General features: G+C 41.5%; 1 protein-coding gene across 7 annotated transcripts in view; it reads right to left on the bottom strand.

Moving 5' to 3' along the window:
• Positions 1-3,285: 3,285 nt before the first annotated feature.
• spock1 (SPARC (osteonectin), cwcv and kazal like domains proteoglycan 1) overlaps positions 3,286-17,671 on the bottom strand; it is a 113,780-nt gene continuing 99,394 nt past the window's right edge. For all 7 annotated transcript variants that reach the window (XM_040120782.1, XM_040120781.1, XM_040120780.1 and 4 more), the window contains 5 exons: positions 8,946-9,065; positions 8,209-8,430; positions 7,165-7,227; positions 6,194-6,331; positions 3,286-4,604 (listed from right to left, as the gene is read on the bottom strand). In XM_040120782.1, the coding sequence (XP_039976716.1) occupies positions 4,411-4,604; positions 6,194-6,331; positions 7,165-7,227; positions 8,209-8,430; positions 8,946-9,065 (737 nt within the window). In that variant the 3' untranslated portion in view covers positions 3,286-4,410. The remainder of the gene's footprint in view (positions 4,605-6,193; positions 6,332-7,164; positions 7,228-8,208; positions 8,431-8,945; positions 9,066-17,671) is intronic.

Genomic DNA, 17,671 nt, shown 5'->3' with positions numbered 1-17,671 from the left:
GTTGTTGGTTAGCGCATCCAAGTGACTGTTCCGCAAAAACCTCCACTGGGGGGCATGAGGGGGTCTGATCTCTTCAGTCACTCCAGAAGCTGTGGGGTGCAGTGGCAGTCATGCATGAAAGAGAGTGTGAGTGGAAGTGGTGGGCTGTGACAGATTAGGGAGAGATGATCCCTACTTATTACAATGTCTTTGCCAATTACATAGGCAGGCTTTAGACTAGTGATCCTCAAATCTGGTCCTCGGGCCCCGGTGCAGTGCTGGATTTCTATTCCACTCGGCAGTTAATTGCATTCCCCTGTGGTCGAAGGTCTAAATCAGTCCTTGATCAAACAGCTAGAATGAAAACTACCTGGAAGAACCAGCAGGACCCTGAGGACTCTGGAGAGCCACTTGGACTTTTCACCCGCTAAAGTGGCAGTCTTGGCACATGGCCCAGTTACATGGTGGGTATGCAAAGTAAAGCTATCAGCAGTCTGTTCTTTTATTTATGTGGTCTAAATCTCTAAATATTATGAAGATGCAGTACAAGTTCAAGCTTTATAGTATAGGATATGGATTTGAATGAATGAAAGCATGGCTGTTTTAAGGTTCAGTGGTTTAATCATGGTGGTGTCTAAGGCTGTTTCTTGTCTGCTTATATACACTCCATCGATCAGATTAGTCAACAAAAAAAAAAAAAAAAAACATCAAATATAATGGGAAATATTATTAGAAATATAAACTACCACATGGCTAATTGATGGACTGTAGGAAACCAGAAAGAACTTCATACACCAGCCTGATGATGGCAAGATAACCAAAAAACATTTGGCGTATAAAGCATGCTGTACTGGAGAAGAGTTGTGTATTGTTTTTTCATTTTAATAGACTTATATTGAAACTCACACAATTCTGTACCTCACTGTGCATGTGTTGTCAAAGTTAGAGGTTGTATGATATCGTAATTTACAAATGATCAGAATTAAAGGTAGAACACTAATAACTGAATAATAACTAATAACTAAAACATCAGCATCTAATATTAAATGACAAACTATATCTAAACCACCTCTTTTTTTCTAAAACATACCACCAATTGCTTAAAGCCCGCCACTCGTAAGCAATCCTTGGTCCCCATGGAGACCCTGGGCTGATGGGAGGATCCACCTGACAGGGAACCCATCTGTGGACAGTAAAAAAGCAGCCAATAGAAAAATGAAAAAGAGGAACAGAGTGCCCTGCGGATAAAACACAACCAAGCATCTCCCTTACTGAGATGAAGATGGAACTCACTCCAGGAGAGTGAGTGGGAGAGTGGAAGGAAATAGAAACAATAATGAAACTCTGTGTGTGTATGTGTGTTAGGACGTGGGCTGAAAGTGCGCGCTGGTGTGTAATAGATGTGTCTTGTGGTTAGGAGGCAAAATGAACTACTATGTGATTAAAAATGTGAATACTTTGGGCTTGTGATTATTTGAATATATCCACCTTATTCCTTCCCCACGATGCCTTGCATGAATAATGGATGTGACTTCTGGTTATTCCTTTCACTGCACTGGTATCTGCAAGAGTTGGGAGCATGCTACAGGTGTCTTCTCTTTTCTTAAAGAGATTTGGGTCAAACAAATGACATGGGAACATAGCCTGTCACAGCTCTGCCTCCTAATACTGGAGGATGGGAAGTCAACCTGAAGAAGTGGCCTTGCATAATGTACAGTAGCATATTTAGCCAGTTTTACTGATTCTGATGCTACCGACAGTGAAGCGATCAACAATCTGTAAGGCTCTGGGACTTATTAGTTCTTCCAAAGTAATGAAGTCGAGTGTGTTTTTACAAAGGAGGTGGAGCAGAACCCTGCCTATCTCAAAGCAGACACAGAGCCAAGTCCGAGCCTCAAGTCCCTCTTCACCACATCAGTTAGTTAATGCTACACTAACTTAGTTTGTTACTGCTATCCGAGGCCACTTCTTCAGGTCACTCTCGAATTTCTTAGTAGAAGAAGGTAGAGGTGTAAGTTTGACATTTTAGAAAAGCAAATTTGCTTTTCTGCAGAGTGGGATCAGAACATTGAACCCACTCTCATTTCTGTACACTTAATCAAGCCTAAAGATACTGCCAGCAGCCAGCCAACTTAGCTTAGCACAAAGACTGGAGACCCCTGGCTAAAAAAAGGAGACACGAGTTCATTAGTATAAGCTTTAGAGGTTCTGGTAGGTTGATTTTGATACCTTTGGACAGAGGTAGGCAAGCTGTTTCCTGCAGTTCCCCATCTTTGTATTAAGCCAAGCTAGATGGTTGCTGGCAGCGGATTCACTGTACAGAGATCAGTGGTATTTTGTCATCTAACTCTTGATGGGAAAGAAAATAAGATTAATTCCCAGGATGATGAAACTTTTCGTTTAGGGTGTGCTTCAAGATGCTAGTTCAGTGAAAGGAATGACCAGATGCCACACCCATAATTCACACAAGGTATTATGGGGCTAAGAATAAGGTGGATAAAATGCGGAAAAAAAGCAGCAGACACTGCTTGTGATGAGAGATAAACAAATGAGACGTTTTCTACAGCTTTCTAAAGCTTTTGTCATGTAGCCTGAAGCTGTAGAAGATGCTGCACTAGCCAGGGTCCCAGAATTGGGTGATTATACACTCTCCACAGCTCTTGGCATAATTTGATGCACACAGTTAAGCCCATTGTCTATTGTATCTAACAGAGTGTGTTGTGAACTGCTGATTTGTCTGTTTCAAACCAGGAGATTCAGTCGTCCTTTTAGCCTGTGATTGTTGGTACAATGTGTTTTCAAAGTGCTGAGCGGGCTGTTTCAAGCCAATGGGGTCAGCTGTCCCATTAGCCAGTGATATTACAAAAACACTAATTAAGCTTTTATGTTCTTTTGGGTACTGCTCGCTATGTGATTCTCCTCTCTCAAAGGCGAATGATAAGAGTATTTCTGTTTCACCATTTATGTCTGCCTCTAACTGGGAGGACTGCTTTCTCAAGGTTGGAAAAGGTCACAATTGATGGAGGGCTTTGATTGTTCTACTGCAGAGAAATCTGAGCTTCAGAAAAAAAACAAAACCAAACAGCGTGAAACGCATATAAATGTTTTTGTGGTTTCAGAGGGAGGAAAAGATGTGTTTTTATTTCATCATGATTCGGCAAAGTAATATGTGAGGCTTGAGCTGTAAATGGTACATCAGGAGAACAACAGACACATTGACACACCTGTAAGGTTCAAAAGACACCCAAAGTGCCACTTTACTTAAATTTTCAAAGTTACAAATAAAAGTTCACTTAGTTGACATGGTGAAGATTTCAATTTCAAATCACTGAACATATCCAATGGCAGAACAGAGCCTCTTCTCTGCTCGACCGACTTCATGTGTCCTCCCAGCTCAGGAGCAGCTTCTTCCTCTAGTGTCCATGCACAGTCAAACAGCCTCAGCAGCCCTACTGACCAATTAATAAAGGAATAGCTGGCTGAGACACCGCAGATTTGGACTGTAGGCCTTGCAGTTCGCTTTTCTACACTGCTATCGCTCTGCAATGCAACTTCCTACCTCCTGAGATTGGGAGAAGAACCAAAAAGACACTAGACAGCATCAACATAGCAACAAAGTATTGTAGCAGCCAAATAGGCATCACTTTCTGTTTGAGATGCATAGAGCTAGACCTGGCCAGGTAAAATCGTCTTTTACAGAAACACGATGAGAAACATGCAACAACAACGACAATACATCATTAATCTCATTGCTTCCTGGGCTTTCTGGGACATTCAAGATCAACGATTAAATAATTTACAATCCTCCATGAAATAACAGAGATAGAAGGAGCATATCAGAGCCTGCGAGTGTGGCAGTGATTTGTGGAAACATTTATGAACACTGGAAGGAGCCTGACGGTGGGACACAGAACATAAGAATGATCCGTTGATGGAAGAACAGGGACAGTAATCCCCATTCTCGCCTTCCTAGAGGAAACATATTTACATCCAATTCATCAGCTAATGTATCTGGGCTCACAGACTGACCAGAGGCTCTGACAAGGACATAAAGAGTTAGAAGAGGGACAGAAGAAGTGAAAGGAGATAGAGGGAGTAATAGAGAAAACAGAGAAGTGTCCATGTTAGAAGAGGTTAAAGATTGCAGGTTTGAGGGAAGGTAGAAGCAGTACGTGGACAGCTTGAGCAGAATCTAACAGGGGCTCGACAGTTGTTGTTCTAATAGGCTCTTTGTTTTCTGTCTGAGGTCGAATGAGGTTCACTGAAGAGAGAGATTTGGATAAGGGACATGGATTACAGGAGCAAGTTCAGGAGCCTAAGGATGGACTGCTGCCAAGGTAACTGGAGGAGGAGACATTGGAATGGCTTCAGATCTGTGCTGATTTAACGGAGTTTCCTGGTCGGCTAATGGCAGAATAAAATGAAGTGGAGCTACCAAATGTAGCCGATCTCATCATCCTTATCGTCTTCCTCGTCCTCGTCGTCCTCGATGGCTCCTCTGGGGTGGATCCGGCCCCGTCTCTTCTTCTGCCGGCTCCGGACACTCTGTGATGGCTCTTCCTGGTCGTCGAGGAGAATGACTGCTCCGCCGCTGCCAAAATCCCCTGATGTCTCCTGGTCCTCGTCTGTGGGGAGGTGCACAAAAATATAGACAAACAGACAGGTTAGAGACACATATGCCTGAGCTAGGTTTTTTAGCTCAATACTCTGGACAAATGTATCACATTAATATTGATAAGTGCCCTCTGTGACTGACCAGAAGATACATTCTGTTCCTACCCAGACAATAAACGACTGCACAAAAACAGACGAAAACCTCCCGTCTCTCGATCCTCAACCCAACAAAACACAGAAATTGCAGAAATCGAGAAATTGCTTGACTAGGCAGTCTCAGTGGTGTCCCACTGAGCACAGTTACATCATGCTAAAGTGGCAAACATTTTGAAAACATGTTTTTTGGCATTAATGTTGAATCTTGTGCATCCACAGTGCAAACAGGAGTCATTATCAGAGCTGCTGCCTCCAGCGTTTTCTGAAACTGAGACCTTAAAATCCTTCAGTTCAAAACAGCCTATTTACACCTGGGTACAAGTGTACTCTGGTTGAGTGGAACTTACAGTGTTAAAATCAGTTTGGTGTCCTTGTGTTTAGACATTTGAGTGGAGAGCCTCTGCATTGCTACCTGTTTATTCTGTGCAGGGCCAAATGGGAGAATTCCAGGCTGCCCCAGCCTGAGGCCACTTTGCCAGAGTTAGGTGAGCTGGTTAGACCGGAGACAAAGAGCTGCTGCTGTCAGTGTGTGTGTGGTGGTGGGAGAGACAACTCATTAATATTGGAAGCTGCAATTATTGTTTTTGGACGAGACTGGGATTTGAGTGAGGCATAATCTGTGACTGTGAGTTGGCTGTTTGATTGGTAATCAGTATGTCTGCCTGGATTCTTTCTTGCTAATTTTTCTTTTTTTCACTATGAAATCCCTCAGTCATTGATTTGCAGCAAAGTGCTTCTATTGGCTTTTTGACCATTCCACATGAATTTCCACTGAAGGCTTGTAAACTATCCTTTTTACATATCAAAGCCCTAAATTTTATATAGTCTTTGTCGAAATACATCTTCATGGATGCCAACATCAGCAGCAGTTTAAGTGTTTATTTTCTTCTACAAGGTGCAACTCAGTCACTGCTACAAATTCATATTTATGAAAAATCTTCTTACACTGCTCTCTACCTGACAAGTGTGACAAATTTTCCTACTTGACTGGCAAGAAGCTGGTGTTTTATCAAAGCTACATGTGTTAAATATCTGAGGCAGATAGACTCACACATATGACTGATTGTGAAGCAGCCAGACTGGCTCCGGAGGCCTGCCTTATGTTCTCTATTTCCTAAATGATCACTGATGTGTAGATACCAGTATAGATAAAGAGACACATGGAGAGATATTGAGTGATGAAACAGAACAAACTTGCAATTTGTGTTTCAGTGCTTAAAGAGAAGCTCTGCTGTCTCTCTCGTCTGCAGCACATTACAAAGGGAGAGGAAAGACAGACGTACAGCAGTCCACCTGGACCAAAGCACTAACTCTGAAAGAGAATTAGATAAATTGGAACCAGTAGGGGCAAATGCAGCAAAACCAAATACCTTGTTCTGCTGTACTGAACTTGTGGCTGTTTGCATGTGTTGGTGTGCTTTGTTTGTGTTTGTCGTGGTCTTACCGCAGTTGGGGTTGCCTTGTTTTCTGGAGCCAGCGATCTCGTTGCCATATTTGTCCACACACCAACACTGGCCGGTGCTGCCGTGACACTGGGTCGGCTTGAAGTAGCCCTCCTCAGTACAACGAGGGATATAGGAGCCTAGAAACAAAGAGGAGAGGGAGGGAAGGAAAACAGGAGAGGGCGGAGGATGGGAGAAGATGGAAGGAAGGAAGGAAGGATGGGAATAGAAGGTTAGAGACAGGAAAAAAAGAAAGTAAGCAGTGATATGAAGAGAGGAAAAGCACTGCGAACATCAAACTGGCAAAGCTATGGAGTAAAATCTGATCCCTGCTCAGCAGAGCTTACATGTACGTGTCCTGTGGGTGCAACCAAAGTTCTTGTGTATTCACAGAGGGAGAACAGCAATCAATTACTGCTGTGAAGGTTGCAGGACAACAATCATATATCCTGTTTAAGGGAAAGTAGCAGTCACTTTCAATAACACACACACACACACACACACACACACACACACACACACACACACACACACACACACACACACACACACACACACACACACACACACACACACACACACACACACACACACACACACACACACACACACACACACACACACACACACACACACAGAAACCCATGCACACCCAAAAACACACACCTATTTTCTGTTACCTTCATTTGACCCAGTCCCAGCTCATATTTCAAGCTTTTTTGTTGCAAGCTGGAACACTGAACAGTCTGCCCCAAAGGGACAGATGACATGTGTAATCAAAATGTCAGGATGTGCTTTATTGAATGTGTATTGTATATCTATGGCCTATTATCCCTTTTGCCTGCTTGAGTCAATTGAAAGGAGATACCGTATATCACACTAGTTTGTGTGTGTTTCTTAGCATCCAAGGTGAGCATGTTGGTTTCTTGAACAGGAGTGAATGGCTGACAGCTGTCCAAACATCCAAACTGACCTATGAGGCTCTTCCTTCGACTCTGATTCTGGATCCTGCTCTTCTCAGTTTGGCATGGCAGTCCTACAACCATAGAACATACAAAATAGTTTCATTGAAAGAGCTTGCTATGTCTTTCTACCAACTTCTAACGCCCCTTCTTATTGTTTTCTTATATTGGTCATCCACTTACTTTCCTCTATGCATCCTCAGGCTTTGACTGAATCTATTGTTTATCCTCCTAAATCCACCATACCCTTAAAGCACCGCAGTATTGATTTTGCTTGATTTAGCCCATTAACTACAGTTTGTGCATACTGGACACTGCCATTAGTTTCCCAAATCAATCATGACTCTTAAAGGAAAGTTTCTGTTGGCCATCATTTCTATAGGTTATGAAAACATTTTTCCCGACACAATGTTGATGGGTGACATCTGGAGATGCAGTGATATTGCCACAACATAGCCCAATAGGGCTAGGAAAATGACCTGTCAGATGATCACACAGGCGCAAATTTACCATAATATCTATAACACAGTACCACAGAAATATGTGAATAATTCGTCACTGCCTAGAAAAATTGTGTTGTAGGTACAGTAGGTCAGCATTACACCCGTAAGTAATCTGCAAACCCTATTAAGATTTAGAACAAAAAATAGGTGTGAAAATTTTAAGGATTTCTTTTGTTTGGTGGTTTGTTACAACCTGTCTGATCTTTTTACTGCCCGTACTTTTGCATGCTGTGCTGCAGAGATGTCACCACATACCCAGATATCGGCAATGAAGTTAGGTCGTAAAATGTCATCACAACAGATAGGAATACATGTCATGGCCAAAACTATGAGAATAAAACTCATTTTGTAGCAAAACTTCAAGTGAACATTTTGTTACCTTTTTTCTTATGTGATATTATGTTTGTGTGAGAACTAACTTGTGTGAAATGAGTACAGTTCACTACCCCTCATTACTGTAGTATTCACTTCATATTTCTTAATTCTTCTTCCCCACTCCCATTTCCATCAATCACTGTTTTTAACCATCCATTTCTGCTTCCCCTCCCTCACCCTCAGGTTTCTGGAAGCAGTAACACCACTCGTTGTTAGACAGCTTGCCATCCTTGAAGGAGTCGCAGGAGTTGAAGAGGGGCTTCATGCACAGCTCATACTTGTCCAGGTAGATGGCACTCAGCTCTGATTGGTCCAGCAGGAGGTCAAAGTTCATGTCTAGCTTGTTAAACATCCAGCCCAGTGAGTCCTTACAGATGGGCAAGATGCTGGTGTCAAAGTCTAGAGGAGGAAAGAGACAGAGAGACAAAAAGTAGAGACAAAAATCACTGAATTGAAAACTTTTGAAACTACAGAACACGCCACTTACATTTTTATCTTTTTCAAGCAGCACACCGAGATATGAGTGTGTGTGAGTGTTTGTGTGCGTGATAGCAGAGCTGAGATGTGTTCAGACACGTTGACATTACTGAGAACAGAGCAGGGTCGCTGTCAACATCACTGCCAGCCCTCATGAGGACTGAAAAGCATGGCTATTCAACAGGAAAGGGCTGCATACACAAACACAAACACACACAGACACACACACACACACACACACACACACAGAAACGCACACGCACAAACACAAACACACACACACACACACACACACACACACACACACACACACACACACACACACACACACACACACACACACACACACACACACACACACACACACACACACACACACACACACACACACACACACACATACACGTACAGTACATAATTTAAGGGGATGTACTCACGTCCAGTGGCAGAGTCGAAGCTGTCAGAGGATTTGAGATCTCTGTTGGCATCGAGGTGGAGAACTCCGAACCAGTCCTTCAGTCTGGCAGCCAGACTGTGGAGTCCTGTGTCAGTGCAGGCTACACAAACACACACACAAACACACACAAAAATAATGAGGAGAGGGGAAGCTGTCAATCTACTGTTGTCATCAGATAGAAAAAAACTATTCTTTTCTTGCTCCTTATCAAACTTTCATTTCATTTCTGCTGTGTACTTTTTCTCCCTGTGTTCTTTCTTTCCTTTTCTCATCCAACTTTTCTTCTTGAGTAAACACAGTGGAGTGATAACACATACTGAACTGGCTCTATCTCTTGACAGTTACCATAGGAACCCAATCTGACATACACATACAGAGATTTCTCCCAGTTTACCATTTAGTGTCCCTGCACAAATGAATGATTTTATCTTTGTGTGGGAAAAAACACACACACACACACACACACACACACACACACACACACACACACACACACACACACACACACACACACACACACACACACACACACACACACACACACACACACAACAGGACAAAGATGTTTGAAATCCCAAATGTCATCTTGCCCTCAAAGGAAATATAAACTAATGTCTTGCAGTGAGAGGCCACTTGATTGTTGCATTTAATCCATGGTGGAGATGGATCTGTGTTTGTGTTTTTATGCATGTTCACGCTCCCCTGTACACCGAAAAAGAAAGCTGATCCAACACTGTCAAGCAAGTTGATGCTGCTCTCCATGCAACTACCCAAAGAGAATGAACCATATATTTAATGATATCCCTAATTAAGAGTATAAACCAGCCTCTGTTGCTGCCTAACAAATCCCTAGTAGCTTCAGCCCTGTGGGACTGACAGGGTCTGTCTGCAATTCAAGCAGACCTCTGCCTCTGCCTGTCTCTCTCTGCATCTCTGTCTGTCAATCTCCGTCTTTCTTTCTCTTTCTCTCCTGCATGTGATTGACATATTTCTTTCCCCATTCAGTTTCTTGTGAGAGATTGATAATGTGCCTGAAGGACAAGAGCCATTCTCCACCTCATACTGAGCTTGCCAATCCAAACGCTTCAGCTTTGTCGTGGAGGACAGAAAATGCAAAAGGAGGCTGTTAACATTCCTGTGGCACTTCTGTTTGAAAACTGAGGCAGTTTGCTGAAGAACATGCAAAGGTTTGGATGGTTAAAAGAGTCATGTCTAAATACAAATCACAAGGATTTTATCTTGAGAATAACTTCCGATTCTCGGATGTAGTGTTAGAAATCACAAAAAAAAAAAAAATCTACTACCACTTACATGAAAATGAACGGAATCCTATACACACATCAGGCAGGAGTGAAATATCATCTCATCAAAAGTCCGCTCTGTCACACACACTAAGTTACACACAGGTATTTATTCTAATAGCGAGAACAGAGCAGAGTGGTCTCTGTGTGAGGACCTGGATAACATTTTGCTGTCAGGGGATGAAGACGTCTGCAGCCTGACATCAAAGGAGGTGCATACAAGCCACACACAGGAGCCTGACACACACTCGCAAGCACACATTTTTAAGCAGGCATTTCCATGCCGGGCTGTGAGATGTTGTCATGTCTCTTATTAGAACAGGTTCTGTTTTTGTTGAGTCATACCCCCCATCCTGTTGATGAATCATGTCCTGCATCCACACAACACATGCGTACACACACACACACACACACAAACAGACACACAGAGAAACACACACATATACACAGTATTCTATAGTTATAGTTTGGGATTGGGATTATCACAGCTACTATAAAATGGTGGACACCCCAGGTAACAGACTGGAGCTGAGTTGAGGACAAATAACATTTATCTGGTCAGGCATCCATGTGACATTAACTCTGGAATCCAAAGGTGGTCTATGTGTGTGTGTGTGTGTGTGTGTGTGTGTGCGTGTGTGTGTGTGTGTGCGTGTGTGTGTGTGTGTGTGAGTGTTTGTGTGAGTGTGTGAGATATAACCCTTCAGGACCAGACAGATAATATTTCAGACTGCTCTTCATTTTCACGGTCTGGAGCAGAGAAAGAGAAGGCGAAATATCAACAGCTGAACATTATCTGTCTTCACCTCCTAAACAAAATTCTCCCACAGGCGTAAGTGGATCTGTAGTATGTTTCACTCTTATGAACACAAATCTCTGGAAGGTTTATCCCTCTGTTCATTTATGACCGTTCTTCATCCCCACACCAGGTTTTCCCTCCTTTGTCCTCTTTTCTGTTCCCACTCTCTGCAATTTCAATAATTCTCTGCTTTTGCAATTCTTTTGTTGGCTTCTTGCTCTTTCCCCTTTATTACCTGTTCATTTTCCATCTCTTTCTGTCCTTTTAACTGTCAATTTTGTGAGATTCAGCAGAATCTACTTATCACACCTAGCTGTACCTAACTAAGTTTTTCTCTCAGACTTAGAAGACCACTTTGATATGCCCCTCTCTCCTATTTCTTTCTCTTACCTAAATTGCTTTGAGTGCTTCATTTTCCATCCCTCTCCTCGTACATCGCCTATCGACTCCAAAGATTTAAGTACTCCTTTTTTTCCCTTTGATATCCACTCCCTCTGTCCCTCACCCCCTTCCTCCACTTTCTTTACTTTTGGCTACACTGCTCTCTCCATCTTTTCCTCCCAAGTCTCTTGGACTTTGCACTGCGGCCCACAATGAGTCTCGGTGGATCCTTCTTATCTCGTCTTCTCAGTGTGACCCAAATTGTTTCGGACAGCCACGACACTGCTGCCTGTGTTAGGAGTCCTTTTTGTTGGGCAATGAGTCAGAAAGCTGGAACTGAAAACATTCACGCACTGAAGGAGACAGCACACAGATAAAATGACCCGCTAACCATTTCTGTCTCTTTCCGAGCTACATCAGGGTGAGGCAGGCTTAAACATGTCAGACACACAACCAACATCAATGGCTTCCCGCAGGCGCCTACAAAGATTACACTGTTACGACGGGAGTAGATATGATGTGGGACTCAATGTAGCTGCTGTCAGTAGAGAACCTGACCAAGAGTCTCAGAGTGACCTCACTGAAAAAAGTTTTACTCAGACAACAAATTAGACTTATCTCAGAGCTGGACCCAAGTTTGCTTTTACTCCTAAGCCTAAAAGTAGATTCATATTTAATCACCAAGATTTTCTTACAAGTAGTTTGGACTGATTTCTTTCTCTGAAATATTTAAGAAGCACACGTATGTCCACATATTCAATTGTGACAATCATGCTTCTTTAATGCTGTCCATGTTGTTCAGCTGGCTGTGGACAGGTTGTGCAGGCCAAAGTAAACGGGGGCAAAATGTAGTAACGCACTGAAAAAACAGATACTTTAGAAAATAGTTTGGACTGCCCTAATTTCCTTGATTTAAATTAAACTTTTCTCCAATCTTTATTTTTTTTTTTCCTAGATCACTACGGTGGCCAAATGAATTAATCTGCATGTTCACTTCATAAAGGGAAGTTTTTATGTGACTGAATGATCTTCTTTTCTCCATGGTTTCCACTGAAAGATGAGGGACCCAATTTTCCCTCTCCAAATAAGCAAGAAACATAACTCTTCTGTAAATCTTGTTTGGTAACTAGACTGTTCCCCTTTGCTTAATTCAAAAACCTACATTAAACTTGCAAGACTAGTTCTCCAATGTTTTGTTATAGGGATCCGCTCTCTTTCTCTAGCTTATTTTGTGCACTCCTCAGCTCCACAAGTTGCGAGGCAGCTTTGTTTGCAAGTTCCTCTAGAGAAACAATTTTCTTGTTGTGTTCCTCCAACAGCTTTTTTTTAATGATATAGTTTTACTTCATCAGGCCTCTAAAAAATTGCTTTGTTTGAAGGTTTCATATGGCAAAATGTTGGGGACCACTGCACTAAATGAACTATTTGTCTGGCTGACCATACGAAGCCTCTGTCATTATTCATTCCACAAAATGTGTTTCCATTTTTAATTACCTTTTCGACACATATGCACATGATCAATTTTGCAAGGCTCCTAATTAATTTGGTTATTTTCAAATTTAGAGTTATTTTCCAGGGCTTAATAATACAGTCAATGGACCCACAAAGGGTTCATTATTTTTTTTTGTGATACTGCGAAATAGACTATGACCAAGTGGTGATAACCGTCCTTGTGAAATCATAACTGATGCAACTGGTGTTTGAAAAAAAGTGTAAATACTAACAAGTTCAATGTGTCAGCCACCTGTAACTACTCATGGCTCAGCTTCCTGTGGTACAGAAAAAAAAAATTTCCACTACGGAAAGAGAGCTTGGCTTTTCAGCTTGGCACCTCACCAACTTCAAGGGACTGGAGGGTATCTTCTAAGCATAAAGAACATTTTTTTTCTGTCTTTCTGTCCTTCGATTTCCTCGACAAACGTTCACCTGATCGACTTCAAACTTCACGTGTGTATTGTTGAGGACCCAAGGAAACCTCACACAGGATAAACTGAAGTGTGTGACCATATTAGACAGAGACCCAAACTCAAAATTGCAGCCATGCACAGTTACTTGAAGTAAAACCATCCCAGAGTGCTTTTTTTAAGATGTAGCAACAGCAAAACAGCACTGTTTTGTTTACTTTTTATCCCCACCCAAGTATTATATATTAAGATTGTTAACGTGGAAAAAGTAATGTATGCACTGCTGCTGTTATGGTAATGTAACGTTACACCATGTGTTATCTAATGTTTTTATTTGGCTGCTGTATATTTTCCTTTAACGGCCATGTGTGAGTGAGAAAATGGCTTAAACTAACGTTAGAAACTGTTCTTACACTATGTAAATCGTTTAAAAGAAGAATCATGAAACAAATCCATGTTATATCCATTTCTAATTTTAAGTCCAGTTCTACGGTAAAAATACTAATTCTCCAGTTCAGGGAAAGGATATTGACTAAATTAATCTGCACTCACTTGCTAATTTATTAGGTACACCTAGATAAAACTAAAGCAGTACAAAACAACAGGCCTGCAATAAATCCTCCCTTCAGGAGGATTATAATGTTCAGTTTTTATTGAATCTGTTTTAAAAACGTGTTGATTTATTTTAATGGTCATTCTGGAGGCTGTAATTTGTGGTGCTGTTGAACTGTACTGGGTTATACTGAGAGGTGTTCTTAATATTCTGTCATATGAAAAGGGATGGACAAAATATTAGGAACACCTCTCAGTAAAACTGAGTACAGTTCAACAGCACCACAAATTACAGCCTTTAAAATGAACAGTAAAATAAATCAACATCCTCTTAAAGAGATTCAATAAAAAATAAAAAACATTATAATCCTCATGAAGGGAGGATTGCTTGCAGGCCTGTTGTTTTGTACTGTATTAGTTTTAGACATAACAAGCACGCTTTGAACTGGCACTGCACTAGTGCTTTAGAATTTCCGCTTTATATGTTTTTAGCAGCAAATTTAACTGTTAAAATAAAAAAAAAAGCTCCAATAGATGGTGATATAAAATTGGCAGCAGCCAGAATAGCTAGAAGCCTTTGGTTGAGAAGTTTCCATGTCAGATCTGCATATCTGTCAGCAAAATTTCCTCTCTCCTTCAAATATAAATACAGCAGTATCCCTAAGGCAAACAGCTACGTCCTGACTGTTACAGTCAAGACACTTATGTGCACAGAGACAGAGATATACTGTAGGGTGAGATTTGCTAAAGCCGATGCTATTGGCCCTACTTCCAAACCATCACAGACTGTATGACATTGAACTTTTACCCAGGTTGAAGTGGTAGTAGACAGCCTGCCAATATGCAACAGTCTTGCACCATCACCAGATGCTGTAGGTGTGACTTCCATTGGGAGGTGATCGAATGCAACTTTCGCAAATTACACGCGGTGACAACCCCTCCAGGTCAGTTGAGGTCATGTGTCCACTGTGTCCACCAGACCTCCTAATATATAAATAGTAAATGCTACATGGACGGCATTTATATAGAGCTTTTCTAGTCTATCGAGCACTCAACGGGCTTTACAATGTATGTCTCTAGACTCAGGAGACATTAGGCTTTGAATCCCTCCAGTGGTCTCCTCTATCATTTATAAATGATTAACTAAGTTTGTCATATAAAAGAGAAGAAGTGACTCTTATTCCAGACAGAGGAAAGGTGGGTGGTGATCACCTTGAGGAATCAGGAACTTCTCTGATCAGATCTAGATGAAAGGCAGATGGAAAAGGAGAGAGGAAGGGTGGGAGGCTGTGTAGTTAGGTGACACTTCTTAACAAGGTAACAGAAGGAGAAAGAAATGGACTAGGACAGATAGGAGATATGAGGAAGATAGAAGGTCAGATTCATTAAAAAGATACAAGGGTATGTTTGATTGTCTTTGCCCCCAGCTATCAGCTCTCCAGAATAATCTCACTGGCAGTGAGTTAAGGTTAGCCCAGATAATGATCAGTAATACACTGTCTGCACGGACAGGGGGACAGGTAGAGATAGTAGAGAGACGGGTACCAAGACAGAGTCAGAGAGAGACCCAGTTTAAGTTTTAACCTGTAAAATGAGACTATTTTTGCGAAGTGAGCTCATTTTACCAAGTATTAGGAGGAGTAGGAGTTGGATTTATTTGATTTATTTTATTTTATTTTATTTTAACCCACTCAAACATTCCTGAGAAGAGAGCCAATCACACTAGATAAAAAAATTAGCTACTTTTGCTGTGTTATGTATTTGGAGCAGTTCGCCAACAACCAGATACATACAAAAAAGTTCCTTTGAAATTAGCTAAATTGGTTGCATTATCATTAATACTTGATTTCATTTAGCTGCTAATAATGATGGCTTTGTAGACATTTTACCACCGGCTTGTAATTATTTTTGCCAAGTGGGAGGTATCATAGTAGTCAGAAAATTCCAGATATCTCCAACTTGGAACAACTTAGACGCTCATGTGAACTGTTTTTTCTGACGTTTCACGGTTTAAAAACATGTTTATCCGACCATCCTCCTTACATCCTCCCTAAGAGGTTTTACAGCACCATAACAACATCCTGGCAACATGAGCAGCTTGTCAGGAAACTGTGAACATAATTTGTTTTAAGTTTTTGAACAAATGACCAATGCAGCTTTTTTTTTAGTGAGGACAGCCTCAATAGGACATACTAAAAATGCTCTACAGGCACTCGTCACACTGGTCAGCACTCTGGAAAAAATCCCTAAGCTACTGGCATGTGTTAGGAGGTGTGGAGGCAGAAGAGAGGACAACACAATCCGTCCTCCTGTGTGCTCTCTGTGGAGCTATGAGACAGAATTGCCAGGAAAAATTAAATTTAATGGGGATTTAGCCCATTCAGCCTCTAACAGTTCTCTTTGTTTGGTCGATGTCTTTGTTCAACAGTAGCTGAGAGAAAATTAACCATTATTATTTAAGAAAAACCCCATTAACCATAACCAGTACTGACGCAGGCCTTTATCACTATCAGGATTGCTTTGTGTCAGCTCAAGTAGTTGTGTCATATGTGAGTGATGATGTTCAATGTCACAACAGTCCTGCCTCGGGGGCGAATGATGGATCAAATTAAATTTCAGTGCCTCTGTGTCAATGTGTTAACCTTTGCTGACAAACAGGCAAGCAGCAGCAATGGATATCTGAGCACATCAGGTTTAAATGTTCATTAAAGGACCAGTGTGTGGGATTTAGGGGGATCTAATGGCAGAAATGGAATAAAACATTCACAATTATGTTTTTATAGTGTATAATCACCTGAAACTAAGAATCATTGTGTTTTGGTTAGCTTCAAATGAGCCGTTCATATCTAAATAGGGAGTGGGTCCTCTTCCAAGGAGCCCACTATGTTGCACCGCCATGTTTCTACAGTAGCCCAGAACAGACAAACCAAAAGCTGGCTCTAGAGAGGGCCTTTAGCATTTTTATGTTACTTGAATTCCGCGATAGGTTCTCCTACATGTTTGGGAAGGCAGGGGTGAGGCGAGGGGAATTCAGTTGGTTGCACTCTGCAACCTCAGCACACCCGCACTGGTCTTTTAAAAAACATCTTGATTAGTCATTAAAATAAAGATTATAGAAAGATTTGCAATTAACATTTACAATTCACCCGTAAATACGGTCTAGACATTTTTTCAGATTTATGAGCTCTAGACCGTTTTCTGCCTTGTGCCTTCTTAGGTTACATTATTGTTGAGACTTTGAAGGATCCATTTGTGCCAAACAGGCACCAAACTGACCCAGTGTTGAAAGATAAGGAACAGGTTCAACTCTATATGTGATATTCAAAGATGCATCATTTTCACAGTCCACTGTACAATGAAAAAAAGAACCGAAAAATGTGAGAGAGACAAAAAGTGGAGGCGGAACTTTAACTCTCTGCAAAATTGTCTAGAGGCTTCAGTAAGTGAGCAACAGACAGAGATGGGAGAGCAAGGAAAAAGAGTGTGGAAGAGATCTGACTGTCAAACACACAGCGATGTGGTCCCCACACACCCCCTAACACTCAGAGAATAATAAAGGTTAAGGAAAACAGCTGAGGCAAAGGTACTCAAAAAGTATGATATTTGAAGCCTTCCACTCTGCCTTGTCAGATAAGAAACAATATTCGCTCTGCACTCCAAGTAAACAGTAGCCCATACTGCAGCACCCACTTCTCGTCTGCAGCTATTGATCAAAATCGAGGGAGTTAATGAAAGAGAAGATGGAAAGACAGAGCTTCACCTGTATAAG

This window comes from Xiphias gladius, chromosome 23 (genome assembly GCF_016859285.1).
Source record: "Xiphias gladius isolate SHS-SW01 ecotype Sanya breed wild chromosome 23, ASM1685928v1, whole genome shotgun sequence".
NCBI classification, from domain to species: Eukaryota; Metazoa; Chordata; class Actinopteri; order Istiophoriformes; family Xiphiidae; genus Xiphias; species Xiphias gladius.
Note: the sequence above shows the minus strand (reverse complement) of the source record. Positions and strands in the feature narration are given on the sequence as shown.